This window comes from Apiospora hydei (genome assembly GCF_038363865.1).
Source record: "Apiospora hydei strain CBS 114990 chromosome Unknown utg000011l_segment0_segment0, whole genome shotgun sequence".
NCBI classification, from domain to species: domain Eukaryota; kingdom Fungi; phylum Ascomycota; class Sordariomycetes; order Amphisphaeriales; family Apiosporaceae; genus Apiospora; species Apiospora hydei.
The window spans coordinates 371,523-390,518 of record NW_027117370.1 but is presented as its reverse complement, the minus strand read 5'-3'; the positions used below and the strand labels follow the sequence as shown (position 1 = coordinate 390,518).

The following is an 18,996-nucleotide window of genomic DNA, read 5'->3' as shown; positions in this document are numbered from 1 at the left end:
AGCAAGGATGGTCGTTCTGCTGGAGTATGAGGGCTGTCGCAACACGATCTCTCAAGACGAGAGGGGCACCAGCCTCTTGCGGGGGCGTAACACTGAAGATGACGATAAGACTGTTTGCTTGCCATGCATGGATGTTACACTACATACCACTACCTACATGCTTGCCTTGCTTGAAGGACTATTGACATTGGCATGGCTGATTAGAGAGCTAGCCAGCCCCTTTGTCGTCCCACTTCTGCACGATCATGGCCGCCGCCCAACAGCTTGAATCATTAACATGAGTGCCACACAAGATCAGCTGAGGCCTCGGGCCGTTGCCTACTTTATGTTCCACGTGTATCATACGCCCAAATATCAAGTGGCGTCTATTTAGGCTAAGATTACGAAGGTAAGCCAAATCTTGGCTCTCGAGTAAAAAATTGCATATCGATACGGCATTAGCGAGTGCCAAATCAAACACCTGGGTTGATCTCAGGGGCCAAGAAGAAAGGATATATAGCTGAAGCTATTTATACTTATGAGTAATAAAATCGCGCCGACTGTGTATATCAGCACCTAGCCCCAATCCACCTGTATCCCTACACGTCTCGCGATATTATGTGCGTACCGTGGCTTGGGCATGGAACACCAACGATGACGTCCGAAACGACGGACACAAGATCACGGCCATTTCCATTGTGTTTTCCACCGCTTCGCTTCTCGTCGTACTTTTGAGGGCTTATGTGCGATTCTTTCTCCTCCGGTTTGTCGGTGCCGGTAAGGCTGTTCACGCCTGGAAAGAAGACATCTACGACGAAGTTACACATCCACTGACGGAGAGGATTGGATTCACTGGAAGACGACTGGACCATTTTCGTAACTTGGGCAAATCAATGCTCACACCCAGTGGAAAAGCTATCCCGAGTTGATCAGTAACATCATCACTGACGCCCCATCTTCCACGTAGATACTCGGTTGTGGCTACGCTGTTTGCACCGTCATCCGTGAGATCTCATCCCTTGCTTTTATATAGGGAAGTTTTATCTACTGGCATAGAGACGCGACGAACCGCTACTAGAAACGAAATGGGGTCTGGGTCTTGAAAAGACGACGTCGTCGCGCTCGCGCTCGGGCGGCGGCGCGGGGACGACAACCGCAACACGTACGACGGGGGAAGTAAGAGTGGGGACGGGGACAGGGCCGGGGGCGTCATCCGTTTCCTATGCGTTGGGGTCGACGCAGTCGTCCGAGGCAAGCCGAAAGTGCAGAGGAGGCATTTTCGTCAGCAGGGAGGTCAGTGTGACCATGGGCGGCGGCGGCGGCAACATGTTGGCGGGGAAGAACAACAATGGGAGCCAGGAGTCGTATAGTTCCATGAGACTTTATTTTATTTTTTGTTTTGTTTGGAAACCAGTCCGTGAAGACATGGGAAGTTTGAACTAACCCTTCATAACCTAACCCAACCCAGCCCAACCTACCTATAGAATGTCCCCAAGCTCAAGCAGTCATGGCTAGCAATACTCGATAAGCAAGTATGCTCTACAAGCCATGTTCCCTCCTTGGCTTTGCTCATTGGCGCAAGCCCGAAAAGACATGGAAAAGTCCCATCCCAGTTGCGACCGTTAGAGAAACCCAGTCCCCCTTTTGAGCCCTAGCATCACGCGCATAAAGCGTTTCTTTCATCAGGATATCGTTATTTGAAATAGGGTTGTTTTTTTTTCGATTCATAAATGTCCACCATGGGAATCGTTGTTTCGTTTTGTTTTTTGGTCGTTGTTCACATGTATCATGGACTGGCTCGACAGAGCGGCTGCTCGCCAGTGGCGTTCGAATGGTGTCTTCAAGGGTTTTCGCCTGTGCACAAGCAAGTATGGCGACCATTATAGGTCATAAAATCGTGTTCCAAGGTCAGACTGGCGGGAGACAGACTGCCCGGCGTAGCGTTTTGAATCTGCGGTCGATGTGGCAAGCGTCGCTTGCAGGCTCAGTGATGAGAGCTCCCAGCACATAATCCATCACGGAGATCTTTTCTCGTCAAATATGCGAAGGTGCAACAACAGTGGTGAATGCCAATCGTTCCCGGACGTGAAACCAATTCGGGAAGTCCGAGGAGGGAGCGAATGTGCCGACGTCGTTGCATAGCGGAGGCGGAAAGCTCGTAAATGTGGTAATCCCAAAGATGGCAGCGTCCGCGGCAACGTAGCCAGGCTGCTGTGGTTGGCGGGACACATTTCCAAGGCTCGGCCATTCTGGGATCGTACTCGGGTACCGAGGATGCCCAGCCGCTTCAGGCACTTTGTCCCGGGCCACTTCAACAACGCAACCATCAGAAGCTTAAAAGCGTGGCGTATGAATGCAGTCTATGTGTTTGAAGGGCGAACAAGGGGGCGGCGATGACGAGGTACGATAAGCCTCGCCATGCTAAGCATCCGAAAATTACTCGCTTGACAGCACTGACTTTTCGGCTCGGGCCCTCATGTGATTTGAATGGGTTTCAAGGCAACGTGCCATGAGATGGGTAACTATAGCAGGGTTAGCCGATACGAGTCAACGCAGAAAGGCCGATCCGGCAACCAAAAGCGGAAATAACTTACTGGGCCACACAGCGGACTTATCAAGCATGTAAGCCGTCAACCGAAGAACCTTGGCCGCATATCCGTTGTGGTCGTCCATCTGCACCATGCCACTGCTCACATTGCCACTGACGAGGTCCAAGTTCACTTTCATCTCGGCACTGGCCAACACCTCCTGAACCTTGGAAAGCAGCTTCATATCTTCGTCCTCAAGCAGCATGATTGCTGGTACCTGGGATAAGTCCACCTCGTCTTGCCCAATGATACCCAGGTAGCGTCCTACGCGATCCTGCAGAGTGGCCACCCATTCGGCCAAGACCTGAGCGCAGTCGAAAGCGCACATGGCAGATTGCATGGGCAACTCCCTGCTGGTGAAGTCTGCCAGTGTCACACCGAGTTTGTCCGCCATGGCGAGAGAATCAGCGGCATAAAAAGCGGCCTTACGAAGGTGCTTCTCACGCTTCGAGATGGCGCGGCTGGAAATCTGAGATTGGCGTCGCTGGGGCGCGGGCATTGGTGGAGGAAACTTGGCGGTTGAGAAATCGGGCGAGGATGACTGTGTTGGCGGCGAATCGATGAAGACCGAGCTAGTTGCAGAGGCGTCCGAGGTCTCGTTGAGCGAGTCGTTGTTAGACTCAGGCGAATGCTCGGCATGCTGGACAATCTCATTCCCGCGAGAGAGCTCCTCGGCCAAACCATCCCAGTCCCGCTGCCAGAACTTCTCCTTCGAGCGCGACAGATTCACAAACAGGCGGACATAGGCAAGATCCAGGAGCGGGATAGCATCAGCCGACAGTGGTCCCATGCCAAAGGGGTTGGGCCGCTCGAGACTGTGGTGGGGTTGCTCGCCCAAGCTGCCTGCCAGGCCTTCAGGGCGGGTTCAATGTGACGGTGCATTTTTTCGGTTTCTTCATTTGTCCACACTTTGTTATGGTGTCGCTGCCTCGTCTCCCAAATGTAATTGTGCAAAGCATTTATCAGGATCAAGCAGCCAAACGTACTTGGCTTCAATTCGCTTTTAGGGATGTCATCCAAATTGACCATGGAACCGAACGGCTGGCCCGTACTGTGAAGCGCAAGCTTCTGCTGCTTTTCATTTGTGCGCAAAAAGCTCACCAAGGGCCTCGTGGAACGTCATGCGATTGTGGCCGGCTGCCCTAACACCGCCTTTCAATTGGAACGCGGCGGTACTTTCAGCGGCAAAGAACTCCTCGTCGCATGGCAGGTCCTGGAGAATCTCCGAGTTTGTTAAGGCAGGGGCATGGTTGTATCCGGACACTAGGAGACTGGAGAGGATAAAGATCACGTAGAGAGTTCGTTTGCGTTCCTCGACGGTTTTCCACCTCAACCACTCAGCCTGCTCCTCGGACTCGGGCTTGATCCCGCCCCAACTACCCTCCGCGTCACCCATCTGCATGTCGTGGCTCTCGGCCGTCTCGAGCCTCATCTGGCGGAATAAACCGGCCGCTTGGGCGAGACTGACCAAGGCTGCAGAATGGGTGGAAGCGATATCGCTGGCCGTCTTATCACCACTATTGTGCCCATAGATGACATTGAGTAACATAGCCTGCACCAGCCAAACCGGGGTGTGGACCGCATTTTCCGTATTTTGTGAACCATGGTCCGACATTGGGGTCCGGCGGAAATCTGCCTTTCGGACGTCGGCTTTTCGTCGTTCTTCAAGATATAATTGTATCATTTTTTTTGCCCATTTCGAATAACTCCCTGGATTGCGTGTGCTCCTTCTCATACAAGGCACCGATCGCTGCCATGGATAAAATCAAGCATCCGCTGCCTCCGACAGTGTTAGTCCTGCCGCTGGAAGGCTGAGATGGTACGTCAAAGGATAAGGTGGGTACATGTAGGAAAGGTAGATGGGGGTGGAAAAAGCGGAGGTAGCTCCCGACATATCGTTGCAGCTCATGGGTGCTAGGGAGGCTCCGGGCATACTCCGGAACGTTGTCCGTGTTCGCCTGATATTGGGGGGATAGCGGGGTGTTTGGCGTGGTGAAGGAATACTTTCGACCACCGAAGGGTGCGCATTGTGACAGTGCATGCACGATGGCTGCCCTCGTGGTGTCAGTGATGGTACTCACTGGAGATGGGCCTTGATGAGTGCCATTCATCGAGGTTGGTGTTTCTGGGCCGGTGCCAAAGCTCATGGTCTGGTTGAGGTTCTGCGTGTTGAGGCCCGGCACGAGCGACGGACTGAGTGAGCTCATGGAGGGCGGCGGCGTGGAGAAGTATACGTCGTTCATGGTCTTGTGGGGAGGCTGCGGCGATACGGGAGCGCCGGTCATGAGGTCGGGGAAGACGGAGCCGTTCATGTCCATGCTGAAGGGGTTCATGGGAGGTCCCATGCTCACCGCAGGCTGCCAGATGGAGCTCGAAGACGTGGTTACGACCGGGTGGTGGTTGGACCCATCCAGCATGACGTCGCTTATTCCGCTCTGGCTAGTGGTGCTCATAGCGGACGGCGACGAGCCATCCACGGCGTTGTCATTTGGGTTGCTGAAGGACATGTTTTGCTCAAAGCCCGTAAGCCAATCAAATGTGTCATCAAGGTGCTGGCTCGTTGGTACATCAGCTAGTCCATTGCCAAATGGCGAGGTTGGGTCCATGGCCATGGAATGGGAGACTCGCTATAATGAAGGGCGTTGGGGTTGATGGTGGAAGATCCAGGGCCCCCGAAGAGGAGGCCTTCGAAGTCGAACTCCTGCCCGAACTGCAGAGGGGAGCCGTCCTCAGGGCCGTATTGAAGTCCAGGTTGTTGATACCATGGGTTTCCAACTTGGGCAGGCCGTGGTGAATACCACGATGTCCCATTACGGACGACATGCCGCCAAAGGCCTGGTCAATGCTGTGGTGCTGGGGGAAGCCCACCAGGCTAGCATGCCGGCTGTGTGTAGGCTGCGCATGGCTTCTGGCCACGTTCGCATTGGCCTGAGCAATCATGGACATGTGGCTGCCATCGACATGGCTTATTGTGTTTGCACGAGGCCGCACATGAGACGAGTTGCCGCCAGCAGCAGTGGTCGCCGTTGTAGCCGTGCTAGCGACACTGTTCTTACGGGCCCGGCTCTGGGTCGTAGTAGCACCGCTGGCGCTCTCGCGACGATTCCTCGGTCGCGACGAAGGTGTGGTTGTTTGATGCAGCTTCTGCTGGTGTCGGAGCAGGAGGTCGCGACGGGCAAAACATCGCGTGCATTCCGGGCACTCAAAGGGCTTCTCTTTGGTGTGGGAGCGCTCGTGTCGCTTCAAGTGCTCGAGACGGGCGAATGCACGTTGGCACGTCTGGCAGGTGTGAGGGCGCGGCTTGTCGGTCTTGGGCGGCGGGAAGTTGTTGGCGGGCGCCTTGGCCGTGTTCACCGTGATTGTCGAAGCTTCACAATTGGTTTCTAGTCAGTCATCGTTGGCGGCGGGAGGGAGCAAATAGCCCAGGCAAGAGAGTTTCAATCAAGCTTAAATTGGGACTGGGCGGGAGTGCATTGCTTGCGTCGCGTTGCGGACTGACGACAGGTTCGTCGTTCCCGGCAACGGTGGCAGCAGCGTGGTGGCAGGCAGTGGTGTGGTGGGCTGGGCAGTGGTGGTGGGTGGTGGGATGAAGCTCTAGTGAGGGGCAACTCTCTCGGGCAGGCAGATAAGGGAACAGACGGGAAATGGCTCCATACCCTCGTTGGTGACAGCATTCTCGGCCGGGGCGGCAGGAGGAGAAGGATTGGACATGACGACCGGAAGAGAGGAATCTTGGGTGAAGCTTGTTTTGTTGGTTTTGCAGGTGGGCGGTATTGTCTAAGCTGTATTCCCCAAACTCGACTCTTTGAGGTCGTTTTGTGACTCGAATCAATCGAGGGGCAGATCGAATAATTGAGCGGAAGAGCTGTGAGTAAGTTGGCAGGTAAAGTTGACTTTGAGCGTTTTGGAAAGTGGGATGAAAGGGCCGAGAGTGGTGGGCTGTGGCGGGGGGTGTATTTGGGCCCCAGTTCTCTCAGACTCTCTCACGCTCACACTCTCTCACACACCGGACGCTGGACGCTCCCCTGGCAACAATGGATGCAGCAGCACTCTCTGGCTTGGATCTGGCGCTGGACTGTGGCTCTGGCTTTGGGGCTTTTGGGACCCTCTGTTGTCTGAGAGAGTTTGTATGTATGTGAGTTGCGTCTGCGTCTGCGTCTGCGTGTACGTGTAGTGTAGCAGGATGGATGTATGTAGGTACTGCGTTGCGTGTATGTACGTGTGGTGACAACACGGGAAAGGAAGAGAGATTGGACCCTCTTTCTTCTTGGCTCTGACTTTCTCCCTCTCTCTCTCTCTGACTCTTTTACTTTCGCGCTCTCTCAGCTTCTATTCCCACTCAAAGTGAGACTGTAGCCACAGCCTGGGACAATGCTCGGTACGTGAATGGCCGGACGGAGGAGCCAGACCAGGCAGGTAGGCAAGTAGCAGCAGCAGTAGTAAGTAGCAGCTCGGGAAAAAGCAGCTAGGACGGACAGGTAGCAGCAGTAGGTAGCAGCTACAAGTTAACTGGAGAGGGTGACGGGCTCGGGCTCGAGTAATTGGGTTGTAATTGGCGCAGTGCCTATCGTCGGTGAACTGGTGGGACACGGCTTATCAATTCGGTACAATTCGGTTCGCCTCGTTTTGTTTCGCTCTGACTCTTGCGTCGATTCCAGCCAGGCGGCAAGGAGGGAAGGCAATGGCTCTGGAGGGAACGGGGAGAACAGAGCAAAATGTTTGGTTTGAAGGTCGAGAGTTTGTAGAAACCAGAACAGAGTATGTAGGTATGTAGATAGGTTGAGTCCGTCGTTCCGTCACAAAAGAGAGCTCGGCTGGAAGAAAAAAGACGAGAGGCAGGCACACACACACACATTCACTCGCACACTCATTCATACGCACACATACATACACCTACATACATAACGCACTACTACACTATTGGCACCCCGAAGAAGGGTCTGTCTGGTCTGGTCTGGTGTCTATCTGGTGTTGGATGACATTCCCATTCGACCAGGCCTAATGCTGCAGCACCACCAGCCTTTTCCATCTGTGCATGGCATCAAACTGGCATGGCATGGCATGGATACATGTACATAGGCATGGGCATGGGCATGGACATGGGAGGCCAGGCAGTGTCACAGTGCGACGCTTTTCCCACCTGCACATCCCTATCCTCCATAGAATAGCACCCGAGCAAAACCATAACAGAGATATCCGTCATATCTTTCTTCCACTGCTGCTGCTACTATTATTACCACTTGCGACAATACACATAGCCGGCTTGTTTCCAGATGCAGGTAAGTGAGCAGCTTGCGAGGGTACATTACTACATGTACATACGTTTTGGCAGGCGAACTGGGCCCCCCGGCTAGGTAGGCAATTGGGATGTACATGTGTGCAGTGGCAGCAGGTGTGCGTGAGTGGTCGGTCGTGAGGTTGGGTTCCTCTTTTTTGGTGCCAGCGAGAGTTACCTTAGTCGTGTCGTACTTGTACTTTCTGCCTCAGGACTGACGTCTCTAGAGGCCGTCGAGCCAGGGACGCAGCATGGAAAACAGAGTGACCGACAGGGGATTCCGCTCCCAGATTCTCATAGCCGCGTGCCCAAGACGCACGCTGACTGGCTCTCGCCAGGGTTCATCGGAGGCTATCCATAGTGGAGTAGGATTTTTGGTCACAAGGACGCCGCTCGCGCAGGGTAGACTCTACCTGCCCGGCGCGTACATCGGGCGGGCTCTGGCTCTCTGCCCTAGGCCCAAAGTCAATCCACGAGAGCGAGACGCATGAGCCGACGAACGAGAGCGCCCGAAAGCTCCCAGGTTTCCAATCTCGTTTCCCATGGGCCATCTACGCCCTCGACGGCCATGCCCATGCCCCAAGTAGGTACGCAGCTGCATACAGTAGCTTCGACCGACCCTGGCCCTTATTACGTCGCGGCTCCGATGTGCTTTGTAATAAAAACTGCTTTGCTACTCTTGTGCTGCTGTCTTCCCAAGTGCGTTTCACTATTTCGGATTTCCTGATATCCCTCCCCCGCTTATATCATTTGATGGGTACATTGGGCGACGGGAGACTTTTGAGACTCTGCGAAAGCTCAGAAGGGCGCAAAAAGGCGGTGTCTCGTATGAACCATGATCCCAGAAAGATCGAGAAATCGAGAAGCTTATTTGCAACGTGGGATTGGGTCAATTCGCCAGCACCGGCGCTCGCAATGCCTATCGATACGGTAGTCTAGGTACTTTTGCTCTTTGGCAGAGCCAGGGAGAGGCCTGGCTCCTGGTGGGCAGGGCAGCAGCATCATGAACAATGGAATTGAGAAAAAAGCGAGGACCCTTGGAGGGGCAATTCCTGAAGGTGGGATGTGACTGGTCCGCCAAGGCTGCATGGTGAAAAAGGTGTGGTGGGCTTGTCCACCGTCCTCGTCGCATCCTCTCCGGTGTGGCCCTCTGGCCTCCTGGTCCTGCTGCAAGGCCTGCATTCCTGCTTTGCGCCATGCCCGTTTCTCTATAGTTGGCAGATGTTCCGTGTAATCTGGGATTCATATCGGGTCGAGCCAGACTCCAGACTCCAGCAGCAGCAGAGCAGACCGGCTTTACTACGGATTGTGGCGGATGTCGTCGCATCCATCCATCCATATCTGGACGGTGCCCCACGGTCTGTCTGTCGACTACGAGCTACGTGATCACCACGAGTTGCGTGATATCAATATGTCTTGGCAACCGGTGTGCAGGTACTGTACGTCCGTTACTGTCGCTTTCTTTCCCGGCTGCTAGTTCATGAGTTATGTAGCTAGTATTTGGCGAGAATCAAGTCGCTAGAGTAGGAGGGTGGTATGGTGGTATGTATGGCCGTATGGGCCCTGCCACGCAAAGACCGAAAGTCACCCGAAGAAGGATGGCCCGGCGACATCATATCGAGACCAAATCATACACCCGATGGGACTAGCCTTCAAAGTGCAAAGGTGTGAATCGGTAGTGAATCGGCCACACTTCATTGGGGAGCAGGCGGCGTGGATTATCTTTGGGTATGGTGGTAGGGAGTGGCCGAGGTCCAGTATTGCGGACCAGGCACCAGAAGCTGGCAGAAGGGCGGCTGGCTGGCGGGTTATGAAAGAGCCCAACTTATTTTTTTCAAGCTTGATGTCAAGTGGGCGACGAAGACGATCGGGGCAGATACGCGAACCGTCGGCCTTCTGGTTTGTGCACACTCCGGCGCCGTCTAGGTACTTAGGTGGTATACTATCGACAGTTGTGGTGTGCCATATCAAGACTATCGTCAAATGGCAGTAGCAGTAAGTAGCAGGGCAAGACTGGGCAGTAGCTCAATAACACGCTCGGCCTCTCATTGGCTCGATGTGAGCCACACGGCAGCCACGGCAGCCCCTGCAGAACTAGACGGCAGAGGATAGATAAAAGTGCAGTTGTTGCCTCGTTGCCTGCCATTTTCTTTTGCCAATATCATACTGAGATCTCCGTCTGTCTGAGGGGCGTTGACAGCAGGTGTTGACAAAGAGCTGACGTAAATCAAGCCCGGTTGCCCTAAGTTGTCTCGCACTGGATTACGAGTGAGCATGTCGATCTTTGCACAATCTTGGATTTCCGTTAGCGTCAGCGAGCCAGAGCCAGACCCTGGATTGAGCTATTAATACGACAACCAACCACCGGTGCTGATTTGCATTCTGGTGAAGGCAGGCAGGCCAGCACAGTGGCATGTACATCCATATATGTACATAAAGTAGGTAGCTACATGGGTGCGCTTGGCGCCGACTGCGAATGAATGTCATGTACCATAATGGATCCTTCTGTCTCAAAGGCCCAGGTTGATTTGACGAGTTCAGGAAGCTCGGCGTATCGCAGCCTCTGCTGGTCCGGCGTGCCCCACTGCCACAACTTACCACTACATATGATGATGAGCCTCGAACGTGTCGGTGTTGCATGTCGGCAAGTCGGTGGCTTGGGGATCGTCCTCTTCACCGAAGGAATTAGACGCGTTTCAGCCAGCAATTACGATATCTACATGTAGCTATGGATGAACAATGAGCGTCTCTACCCAGCTGTGGTCTCCTTCGGCACGTGTGCTTAAGCTATTCGGCACACGCGAGGAAGGGCCAGAGCCTGGCTGAAGCTCTGGGCTAACCGTCGTTACATTGATGATGATCAGTGATCTACTTGGACAATTCACTCAACGCAGAAATGCTACATTGCAGGCATTGCGTGGAAAAGAGAACCGTGCCGCAGGCGGGATGCAATCTACCAGCTGCAGGCGACCCCGGCACTGCTCCTTCATCTTACTGGCGGAGACGGCCAAGGCAGCAAATAGTAGCATGACTTACATGCTCGTTCTGGTCTCTGGCGAGTCTGGCTTTCTGGCTTTCTGACGGCTACCCACAAGACGGATCTAGCCTGTGGGCCATCTGCCATTATCAGGATATGTATGCCGGACTTTCTACTCTGGTCTTGGTCTCTGGCCCAAAGCATAGCCTCAATTACTGGAGACTCAACATTTCAAGAAATCAAGATGGACAGATAGCGTCTCCGAGATATTTTATCTGGGTATCGGTTAGTAGGCAGGCAGGCAGGCAGGTTATTGTTGCAGCTTACTGTAAATGCCCATCGTGACATCGGTTCTCGGGATTTTGCAGCCGAGCATTGTCCCGATCCAACGTTCTACATCATGTAGGTACTTGATATGTGACAGCAAGCACGGGCACGGGGGGCTACCAACGGCTCAAGGGGCTGTTTGGGGCCGGCTACATGAACGGACTCCACGGGCTCTCATGTACGCCCTCCTGGCGAGCCTGGCCCTGGCTGCACAACTATTAACTATTGGATTGGATTCGTTGGAAATACCACCATGCGAACGGCGAACGACTCCTCTATTGTATGTAACCAGACGGGAACAACTCGCATTGGTTCGATGCGACTCAGTCCGATCGCTCACGTCTGAGCTGTTCAGATGAGATGCACGAGCGCGTCATCCCCCCATGCTCTAACAGTCTAAACTCATGCTCTTATTACGGGACCGGTAAACCGAGTGAGTGACAGGTTGCATATGTGTATCTGGGCTTTTGAGTGAACGGAAACAAATTCACCCGCATTGCCTATACGACACTGCAATTAATTTGGCGCAGTTCCACATTCGGGCACACCTGGTGGCGCTCTTGGTCGAAGCGAGAATAGGTTGGTTAGGTGCTGTAGCTTGAGAAAGATGGACGAAACACGAGCCCAGGAGGATATCTACAGTCTTATTGCATCGATGGAGATCATACTTATGCACACTGAAGGTAACATGCTCTGCTTTCCTGTGCGACCTGCCTCCCATGGATATTTGAATGAATGAATGTCCTGTGAGCAGAACGGACATGCCCGCCAATCCCGACTTCCCCAACCCCCAGTCCCAGCTGGATGCGGGATAACGCACAGCGCACCTATTGAACGGAGCGAGCGAGACAATCTGGGGAAAGGTCGGACAAGAGTTTCGAAGGTACAGCCAGGAACCCTACCTACCTCGTAGCACTAATAAGCTCCCTTCACACCACACTTGACCAGCCATCAGCCATGGCCATCCTCCTACTGTAGCTAGAGCTGTGTCCCGAGGCTAATTGGGTTTGCTGTTTTGTTTCCGAATTTGGTGTTTTATTTGGCGATTCAGTTCAAGACATAGATAGAACCCGTGAAGTGCGCATCAAGTTTGAATGCGAAACCGTTCGTCTAGTAAATCCAATGAACAGGGGACGATCCCGACAGCAGCAAATGGGTTTTGCTGCAACACGGAAGTAGGTACGGCAAACAGGTCCAGTGGGTTGGCCAGCAACAAAACGTACTTTCCCATTCTTTGCCGGTGCCGGATATGCCATTGAAACTCCAACAAGCCTCGGATGGGGGAAGCAGCGACCTTCTCCAAAATTCCCCAACATGGCATTACGAAAATGGGGATGGATCGTCTTGAACCCCCAAATTACATCACATCTTGTTGATACGGATATTATCCATACAACAGCCAATCCATTCACGTGTGCGCAAATCAACCTGTCCTATTACATTCGATGACTTCCCCAATGCTACACCTCAGCCCATGCTGTCTACGGCCACAACGCCGACCGAAGAGATGACGGCAACGAGGCCGCACCCACTGCCACCCAGCACACCATCGCCCATCCTCGTCACCAATGGAACCTAGCTACATCAATCTCAGATCACAGACCTACGCGAAAGTGCCAGACGATCTGCACACTGTACTGGGTTGCTCCTAGCCCCATGTGTGCGTGGCCACAGAACCCGGAAACGAAACCCATGCAAAGCCTCGAATGCCGGTTCTTGACGTGACTTTCAACATACTGACAAGAATTTGCACTGATGCGTGCGTGCTCCGGCTCTCTCAGTAGCGAGCAGGGCCTGCAGAGAAGCCAAATGCATGTCATAATAAGCGGCTGTTCATCCCATTCTGCGGCGGTGTTTCTGGCGGTCACCCTGCGAGGACACTGCCGGGCAAATCTTCCGCATCGGACGAATTGCGATCGTGTGCCAATGCTACTGCGAATCTGGCAGGCACGTCGACAAGCCTGAAACTATATATTTCAATTTCTGGCATCCGGGATCATCAGGACTTCTTCGCTCAAGGGCACATCCCTCATGCCACTGGCACCATGCGCAGTTCCTCTCTGCAGCTTGAGATGAGGGCTCAACGGTGGCGACAACCTCTGCAACTGACATCAAATAACGCTGCGCCATGTTCGAAACCTTCGGTTTGTGTCGTTCGACATGCGCGTCTTCAAAAGATGCCAAACCGCGGACCGACCATGCTGCTTGATTAGGAAAAAACAGCGGCTTCTTTGCGCAAGAGATTCCCAGGATGGCCATGCAGGCAAGACATCCCTGTCTTCCCCAGACTCTGCTCCTCCGGGCTAGGCGGCCCACATTGCTGCGTTTTCACTGGCTCAGCTGACGTCCATTTGAGGGATGCCGATCTCATCAAGGGACTGGCGAGTGACCAGCAACCCCCAGAACTTCGAGATCCTGGATGCCAACACCATGGAACCCACACACACTTGCTGTACATACATAGGCACACACACACAAACACACCCACACTACAATTCGCAAAAGCAAATTCGACTTGGCATCATATTCGTGTCTGAGCCCCATGCTTGATGCTACTAGCAGTACTCTAGAGTGGTCATTTCGGGAAACTCTGGAAACGTCTGATTTGTCTTTGAAGACCGATCGCCCGTCGCCGCGCACGAATATTCCTTGCAAGATGGACCACTGTCTGGCTGTTCATCTTGTGCGCAGACTTTCTTTTGTGCATCATCCACCGGGCCTGCGTCGGCAGTTCACCCAACAATTCATCCGAGCATCTCATGTGGGTTACTGTTGGTGTCAAGTAGCCCGGAGCTGTCGCATGTAGTTCAGTCGAACCGAGCCTGCAAGGCCAGGCATCGGTGATTCGCCAATGGCGGCCCAGGGGACGGAACGGCATTAGGACTTAGCATGCGGAATATGCGGTACGGATTTGCTGACCAGCAACTGCAACCTAGCAGGTCGAACGAGTAGCTTGCGCACTTGGGCATCTTGGCATAGGAAGCACGAACCAAAGCAACGAGCATCAGGTCGCGACAAGCTGGGCCCCTAAACTCTGTGTGATTTCCGGGGTCTCCCAAGGTAATGCCACTTGGAATAAACCTCGATCGATGTTACACGGCAGGTGTTTCGACGATGCTCTAGCTTCTGTGGTGACAGTAAGCCTATGCTATTTGCTGAACCCGAGCGCTGAACGCCTGCAGGTATTGAAGGATTCTAGAAAAGCACGATGCTGATCATCTACGTCCTGACTTTGCCTGCGCAAACATAGCACTCAACAAGTTGAACAAGAGCAGGCCCCAACGCAAGCCGACTCCCCAACCACCATCAGGCTAGGTACTCGGTGAAGTGGCCATCGTCACGTCGCAAGCTCATCGACAAGTTCGCTACATCCATCCGTCCGCTTCATGTGTCCTGGAGTGAAATCGACATCTCGGTGTTTAAGTGCGACCACTTTCGATTGGCTAATTAGCATGCAGATGAACAAGCCACACACAGTATGAGCGTTGCATTATGAAACAACCATGTACCTCCGGAAGGTTAAGAAAACGACGTTGGCGGCTTTAGTGCATTCGAGATGCATAGCAGGGGCGTCTTTAAGGTGTGTTACTCGCCACGCTCGGGATATCTTCTCGCCCATGTTAGCGAGCTGACAGGAAACAACTGCCCAACCAGGCTGCCCATCGATAAAGTGGCTCGACACCTTCTCATGAACTGCTTCACACTGCTGATGACGTTGGCAGTCCATTTCCCTGCATAAGTGGCCTGGAGTAGTTGCCTCGTTGCGGCCATGAATGGTAACCTACCATGCATTGTAGTATGTTTTCTGGGGGTCGAAGGGCAATACTGACATCGCTGCATACATTGCGAAGGAACGCCGGATTGATTGACCTAGATCACGACAGGAAGCAGTACGTTGCAGCAACAGCGTAACTTTTGCAAAGTGCAGCACTTCACTTAACCTATGCTTACACAGCATATCATACAAAGTGGTAGGCCTGCACCGACAAGGACCTGGTTCACCCGGAGAGGCCCACCCGTGTCCTATTGCATCGTATCGGATGCCAGCCCTCAGCTGACTCTGGTCGTACACACAATAGCCGAAGTCTCGACTTCTCAAGTGCCGTCTTCTACCACTATTCTGATGGCTGTCTCTGCGACTAGTACACCGCATCCGACTGGCAACTCCCTTTCTCATCTTTCTCGACACCCGGCAAAACTCACAACCCTCTCGTCCCAAGTCCCCAGCACTCTTTGGATTGTTGCTGTTCCGTGCAAGCCGCCGCTGCTAATCTTGCCTACTACGGCGGTCATGCAGCCGGGGCGTGGGTGGGACCACGGCCAGGGGGCTCCACCCCTCCACGAACCTTCTGATCTCTAGTCTGCTAGCAGGCTAGCTTGGCTGTCCGTGGTCGAGTCCAAGCAGGCTAGCACCATTCTGCAGCGTACAGTGGTAGAGCGAGTGAGCGCGGTACACACCACCACGGCTAAGAATTGAGCCAAAACCATCAGGGACAAGCTGTTCCTACATCATGTAAGTTATTCCAATGGCCTTTCCTCCTTGCCGCTGCTGCTGGTGCTGGGTGGGATCATCTAGGAACGGCGCGGGACCTGAGGTAGCATACAGCATCCGCACACAGAGCATGGGGGGGTTTTTTTAGCAGAAATCAACAAATAGACAGGTAGTTTCGGTGTGAGATTGACGACAGCATGACGGATAGACGTCATATGCGGCAGAAGGAGCAATGAAGATCGAAACTGCCCAAACGTAGGTAGGCTCTAGGCCTTCTGCCAGGCCAGCATCGATCCAACCTTGCACAGCATAGGACGATTTACATGTGCATCATCAGTTTCCAAGCTGCTTATTTGCTTCTAGCTGTGCAGCCGAACAAAACAATCGAGCGATTACTGTTTTTTATTTCCGACTTGGAAGCTTGCAGTTGAGATTAGGCGCACACTGTGTATATGTGACGTGACACTTGTCGAACAAGTGGCGGGTAAGAAACTAATGACCGACTGCCCAACGACAACAGTGGACAAAGCCCACTTTGTACGGGTTCCCGACTTCTGGCCGGCCGTCGGTTTCTTTCACTCCGTCACTTTCAGTTTAGTTAGCTGGCTAGTATTCGGGAAATTCGATATGTTCGGACGGTCTGGATCTATCTAGCAGCAACTCAACTTGTTGTTGGTGTCGAAGCCCTACTCCTAGGGAGTTAGCTGCCTTGCAGATTTTCAACGGTGCCAGTCCGTATGTGGCAGTCGATCGGCCCGCGAACGGAATGTCGATCGCACACCCAGCTACAGCTTCCTAGCAAGCACCCTTCTTCTTCTTCTGCCCTGTCTGCCCCTCCATCACATCGCTGCTAGCCCAGCCCGCGCCAACAACGGCGGGACTGCATCGTAGTGGGAAGTGGGATGGATGCAGAGGTAGATATTTGGGGCAAGGAGCTGCTGCCCATCGGCCAACTAGTGGCAAATGGCATATTATCATGGCAATTGAGTCTGGCCGCAGGGCGGTTCTTTCACACATGCATACCACTCACTCCTGGCTGCCCTGCTCCTGATTGTTCGGATCTGGGGGGGTTAGGGGAGCAGGGCTGCGAAAAGCTTGGCTTTACTGCTAACCGGCCTTTCGAGACGAGGTACAGGGGCATACTCGTAGAAACAATAGGTGAAGGAAAAAGGAACGTGAAGGGGGTTCCAGATCAGATGCAGTCATACCGCGACGGAGAATTAACACGGCAATTGGTTGTGCATCCCGTACTAGGTAGATCTGTTGGGTGATGGCATCTTTGCTTACTGCTGCTTACTGCTGCTTGTCTCGTCTCACATCCTACATATGTACATGCCTAGTAGTGTCGGCCCCGAAACAAAACAAAAATAAACCAAACATACGTCCTCCCTCGGCTCGGGGTTGGGGGAGGGGCTCTTTCTCCGCGCGGGTCGGGGTACTGGCCGACTAGCGAAAGAAACCCCGGCCCGCGGTCTCGCGGTGCTCCGTTCACATACATGGCTTTCATTGTTTCTTGACCTTGGTTGGTTTCCTGTACTGTCCAACCCCTAGTTCCGCGTTTCTCTTGCTATTGTCTCAACTCGGCAGTGTGTAAATGAGAGGGAATGATCGGGCATAGATGTGCTTATACTGAGCGGGACTGCCTTACATAGGATGCTGTCATCTACCCCAATGTGTAGTACCTATGTGGAGATATATGTACTCGAGGAAGCAATAGATATAAGTATGTACTTGTGTATTAGTTCATTCCAGCAGGCTGGTAGGCCCTTACGCAGCTAAGTCCACAGAAACCGGGACTATTTACATAGAGAGAGGGACGAAGATCTAGCTCGCACTCCCTCCCGCCCTTCCTGGCGGAGTACTTGATAGCGGATGAGCATTGAGGAGCTCAGGAGGTCCCTTTCTCCAACCCTCCTCTTTCCTTCTTTCCCCTCACGATGCGGGGGAGAGGAGAAAAAGCAGTGTCGGGGGGGAGGGCAGAGGGAGGGCCGCATATGCTGCTGACGACCGACGACCCAGCAGCCCCTTGATTAAGACCTGCTTCTGCGTGGAGAGAAGTAGGAGGGGAGGGGTAACTTGAGATCTGTCTTACATTAGCGATCTGGTAATCTAATCTATCCATCTTTTCCCCTCATCGGTATCACTTACATGTTTGCTTGGTTTCGTTACCTGGTAACTGAGCAGAGAGGGGGGCTGTGTCGCACGTGAGTAAATACGTTGACATCAGAACTCGGGAACACTGACTATCTATACAAGTGAGAGAGGTGTGAGATGTCGGTAAGCAAAGTACTGATACATGATATGGCTACTGAAATACGTACACGCTTGGCGTGGAGAGAATGCTCGGGTAATGCAAAACGAGTAGTCAACCATTCGATTCATTTGTTTAATGATGACAGGATTCTTCTGTATTACGACTCTTGAGAAACCTCGGGAATATCTTTCTACTAATACAATAAATCGAAACGAGACGGAACGGGTAAAGGGGTTAAGTCGGTCTATATGCTAATGGTGATGTTCTATTCTCTCCTCCATCGTTCTATAATGCGTATGACCAGCCTGCCTAATCTCTCTTTCCTCTCACTCTATATCTCTCCTCCCCCCTTCCTATCCTCTCCTATCCTCTCCTATCCTCAATTCATTCTCGAGCAACCCGTGTCGGTAAGTAGTAATAGCAGTCGCAGCAGCTGTTACAGCCAACTACATCATGAACTTCTGGTGCTGCTCCGGGTGGCTCTTCTCCACGTTCCCCTTGATCATCTTGTTCATGAGCATGTTGCTGTCGATGGCGACCCGCTCCTCGAGCGTGTTCTGCGGCGCCCCCTCGAGCACGCGGAAGCGCGACTTGATGGTCATGCTGCCGGTGGGCGCCTTGCCCTCGATCAGCGCGTCGATGCCCTCGCCGGGCAGGTCCGTCAGCGTCAATCTGAAGGTGGTCTGCCCGATCGGCCGCTTGTCCGTCACCTCGTACACCTCGCACGGCAGCGAGTCCGGCGTGGTCGCCGGGTTCGAGGAGATGTGCACGTAGTTTATGAGGGCGGGGCACGTGGTGCGGATGTAGCGGTCGTGGTCGTGCAGGGCGGCCAGGACGGCGTCGCGGGAGACGCTGGTGGGGATGGGCGTGGTGATGGTGGTTTCGGAAGGCATGTTGTGTGTCTTTTTGGTGGCCTCTATGTAAGATTGTAAGATATTGTAGACTTGAAGGCTTGTAGTTGAGATGGTGTTTGTATTGTTGTTGATGTTCGGCAAGCAGAAACTTGAACCAAACAGCCCAGTCGAACAAGACTTATATATAGAAGCCGCATTCTAGAAGACGCCGCAACGGCCTTGTGTAAATGAAGGCATTGGCCTCGAGCAC

The 18,996-nt window shown here is 53.3% G+C and overlaps 5 protein-coding genes across 5 annotated transcripts; all 5 read right to left on the bottom strand.

The window, feature by feature from the left end:
- Positions 1-2,526: 2,526 nt before the first annotated feature.
- On the bottom strand, positions 2,527-3,357 carry PG997_015342 (DNA binding regulatory protein AmdX; the record flags this gene model as incomplete). Its single annotated transcript, XM_066819656.1, has 1 exon — positions 2,527-3,357. The coding sequence occupies one exon, from the start codon at positions 3,355-3,357 to the stop codon at positions 2,527-2,529; it is 831 nt and encodes a 276-aa protein (XP_066660541.1).
- Positions 3,358-3,645: 288 nt separating this feature from the next.
- Positions 3,646-4,182, bottom strand: PG997_015341 (uncharacterized protein; the record flags this gene model as incomplete). The annotated part of the gene is made up of 1 exon (XM_066819655.1): positions 3,646-4,182. One exon carries the CDS (start codon positions 4,180-4,182, stop codon positions 3,646-3,648), a length of 537 nt encoding a protein of 178 aa, XP_066660540.1.
- Positions 4,183-4,332: 150 nt separating this feature from the next.
- Positions 4,333-5,074, bottom strand: PG997_015340 (uncharacterized protein; the record flags this gene model as incomplete). The annotated part of the gene is made up of 2 exons (XM_066819654.1): positions 4,333-4,347; positions 4,649-5,074. The coding sequence occupies 2 exons, from the start codon at positions 5,072-5,074 to the stop codon at positions 4,333-4,335; spliced, it is 441 nt and encodes a 146-aa protein (XP_066660539.1).
- A 61-nt stretch (positions 5,075-5,135) lies between these two features.
- PG997_015339 (DNA binding regulatory protein AmdX) lies at positions 5,136-6,278 on the bottom strand (the record flags this gene model as incomplete). Its single annotated transcript, XM_066819653.1, has 2 exons — positions 5,136-5,935; positions 6,224-6,278. The coding sequence occupies 2 exons, from the start codon at positions 6,276-6,278 to the stop codon at positions 5,136-5,138; spliced, it is 855 nt and encodes a 284-aa protein (XP_066660538.1).
- Positions 6,279-18,338: 12,060 nt separating this feature from the next.
- PG997_015338 (Polyketide synthase) lies at positions 18,339-18,785 on the bottom strand (the record flags this gene model as incomplete). The annotated part of the gene is made up of 1 exon (XM_066819652.1): positions 18,339-18,785. One exon carries the CDS (start codon positions 18,783-18,785, stop codon positions 18,339-18,341), a length of 447 nt encoding a protein of 148 aa, XP_066660537.1.
- Between the last annotated feature and the right edge of the window lie 211 nt (positions 18,786-18,996).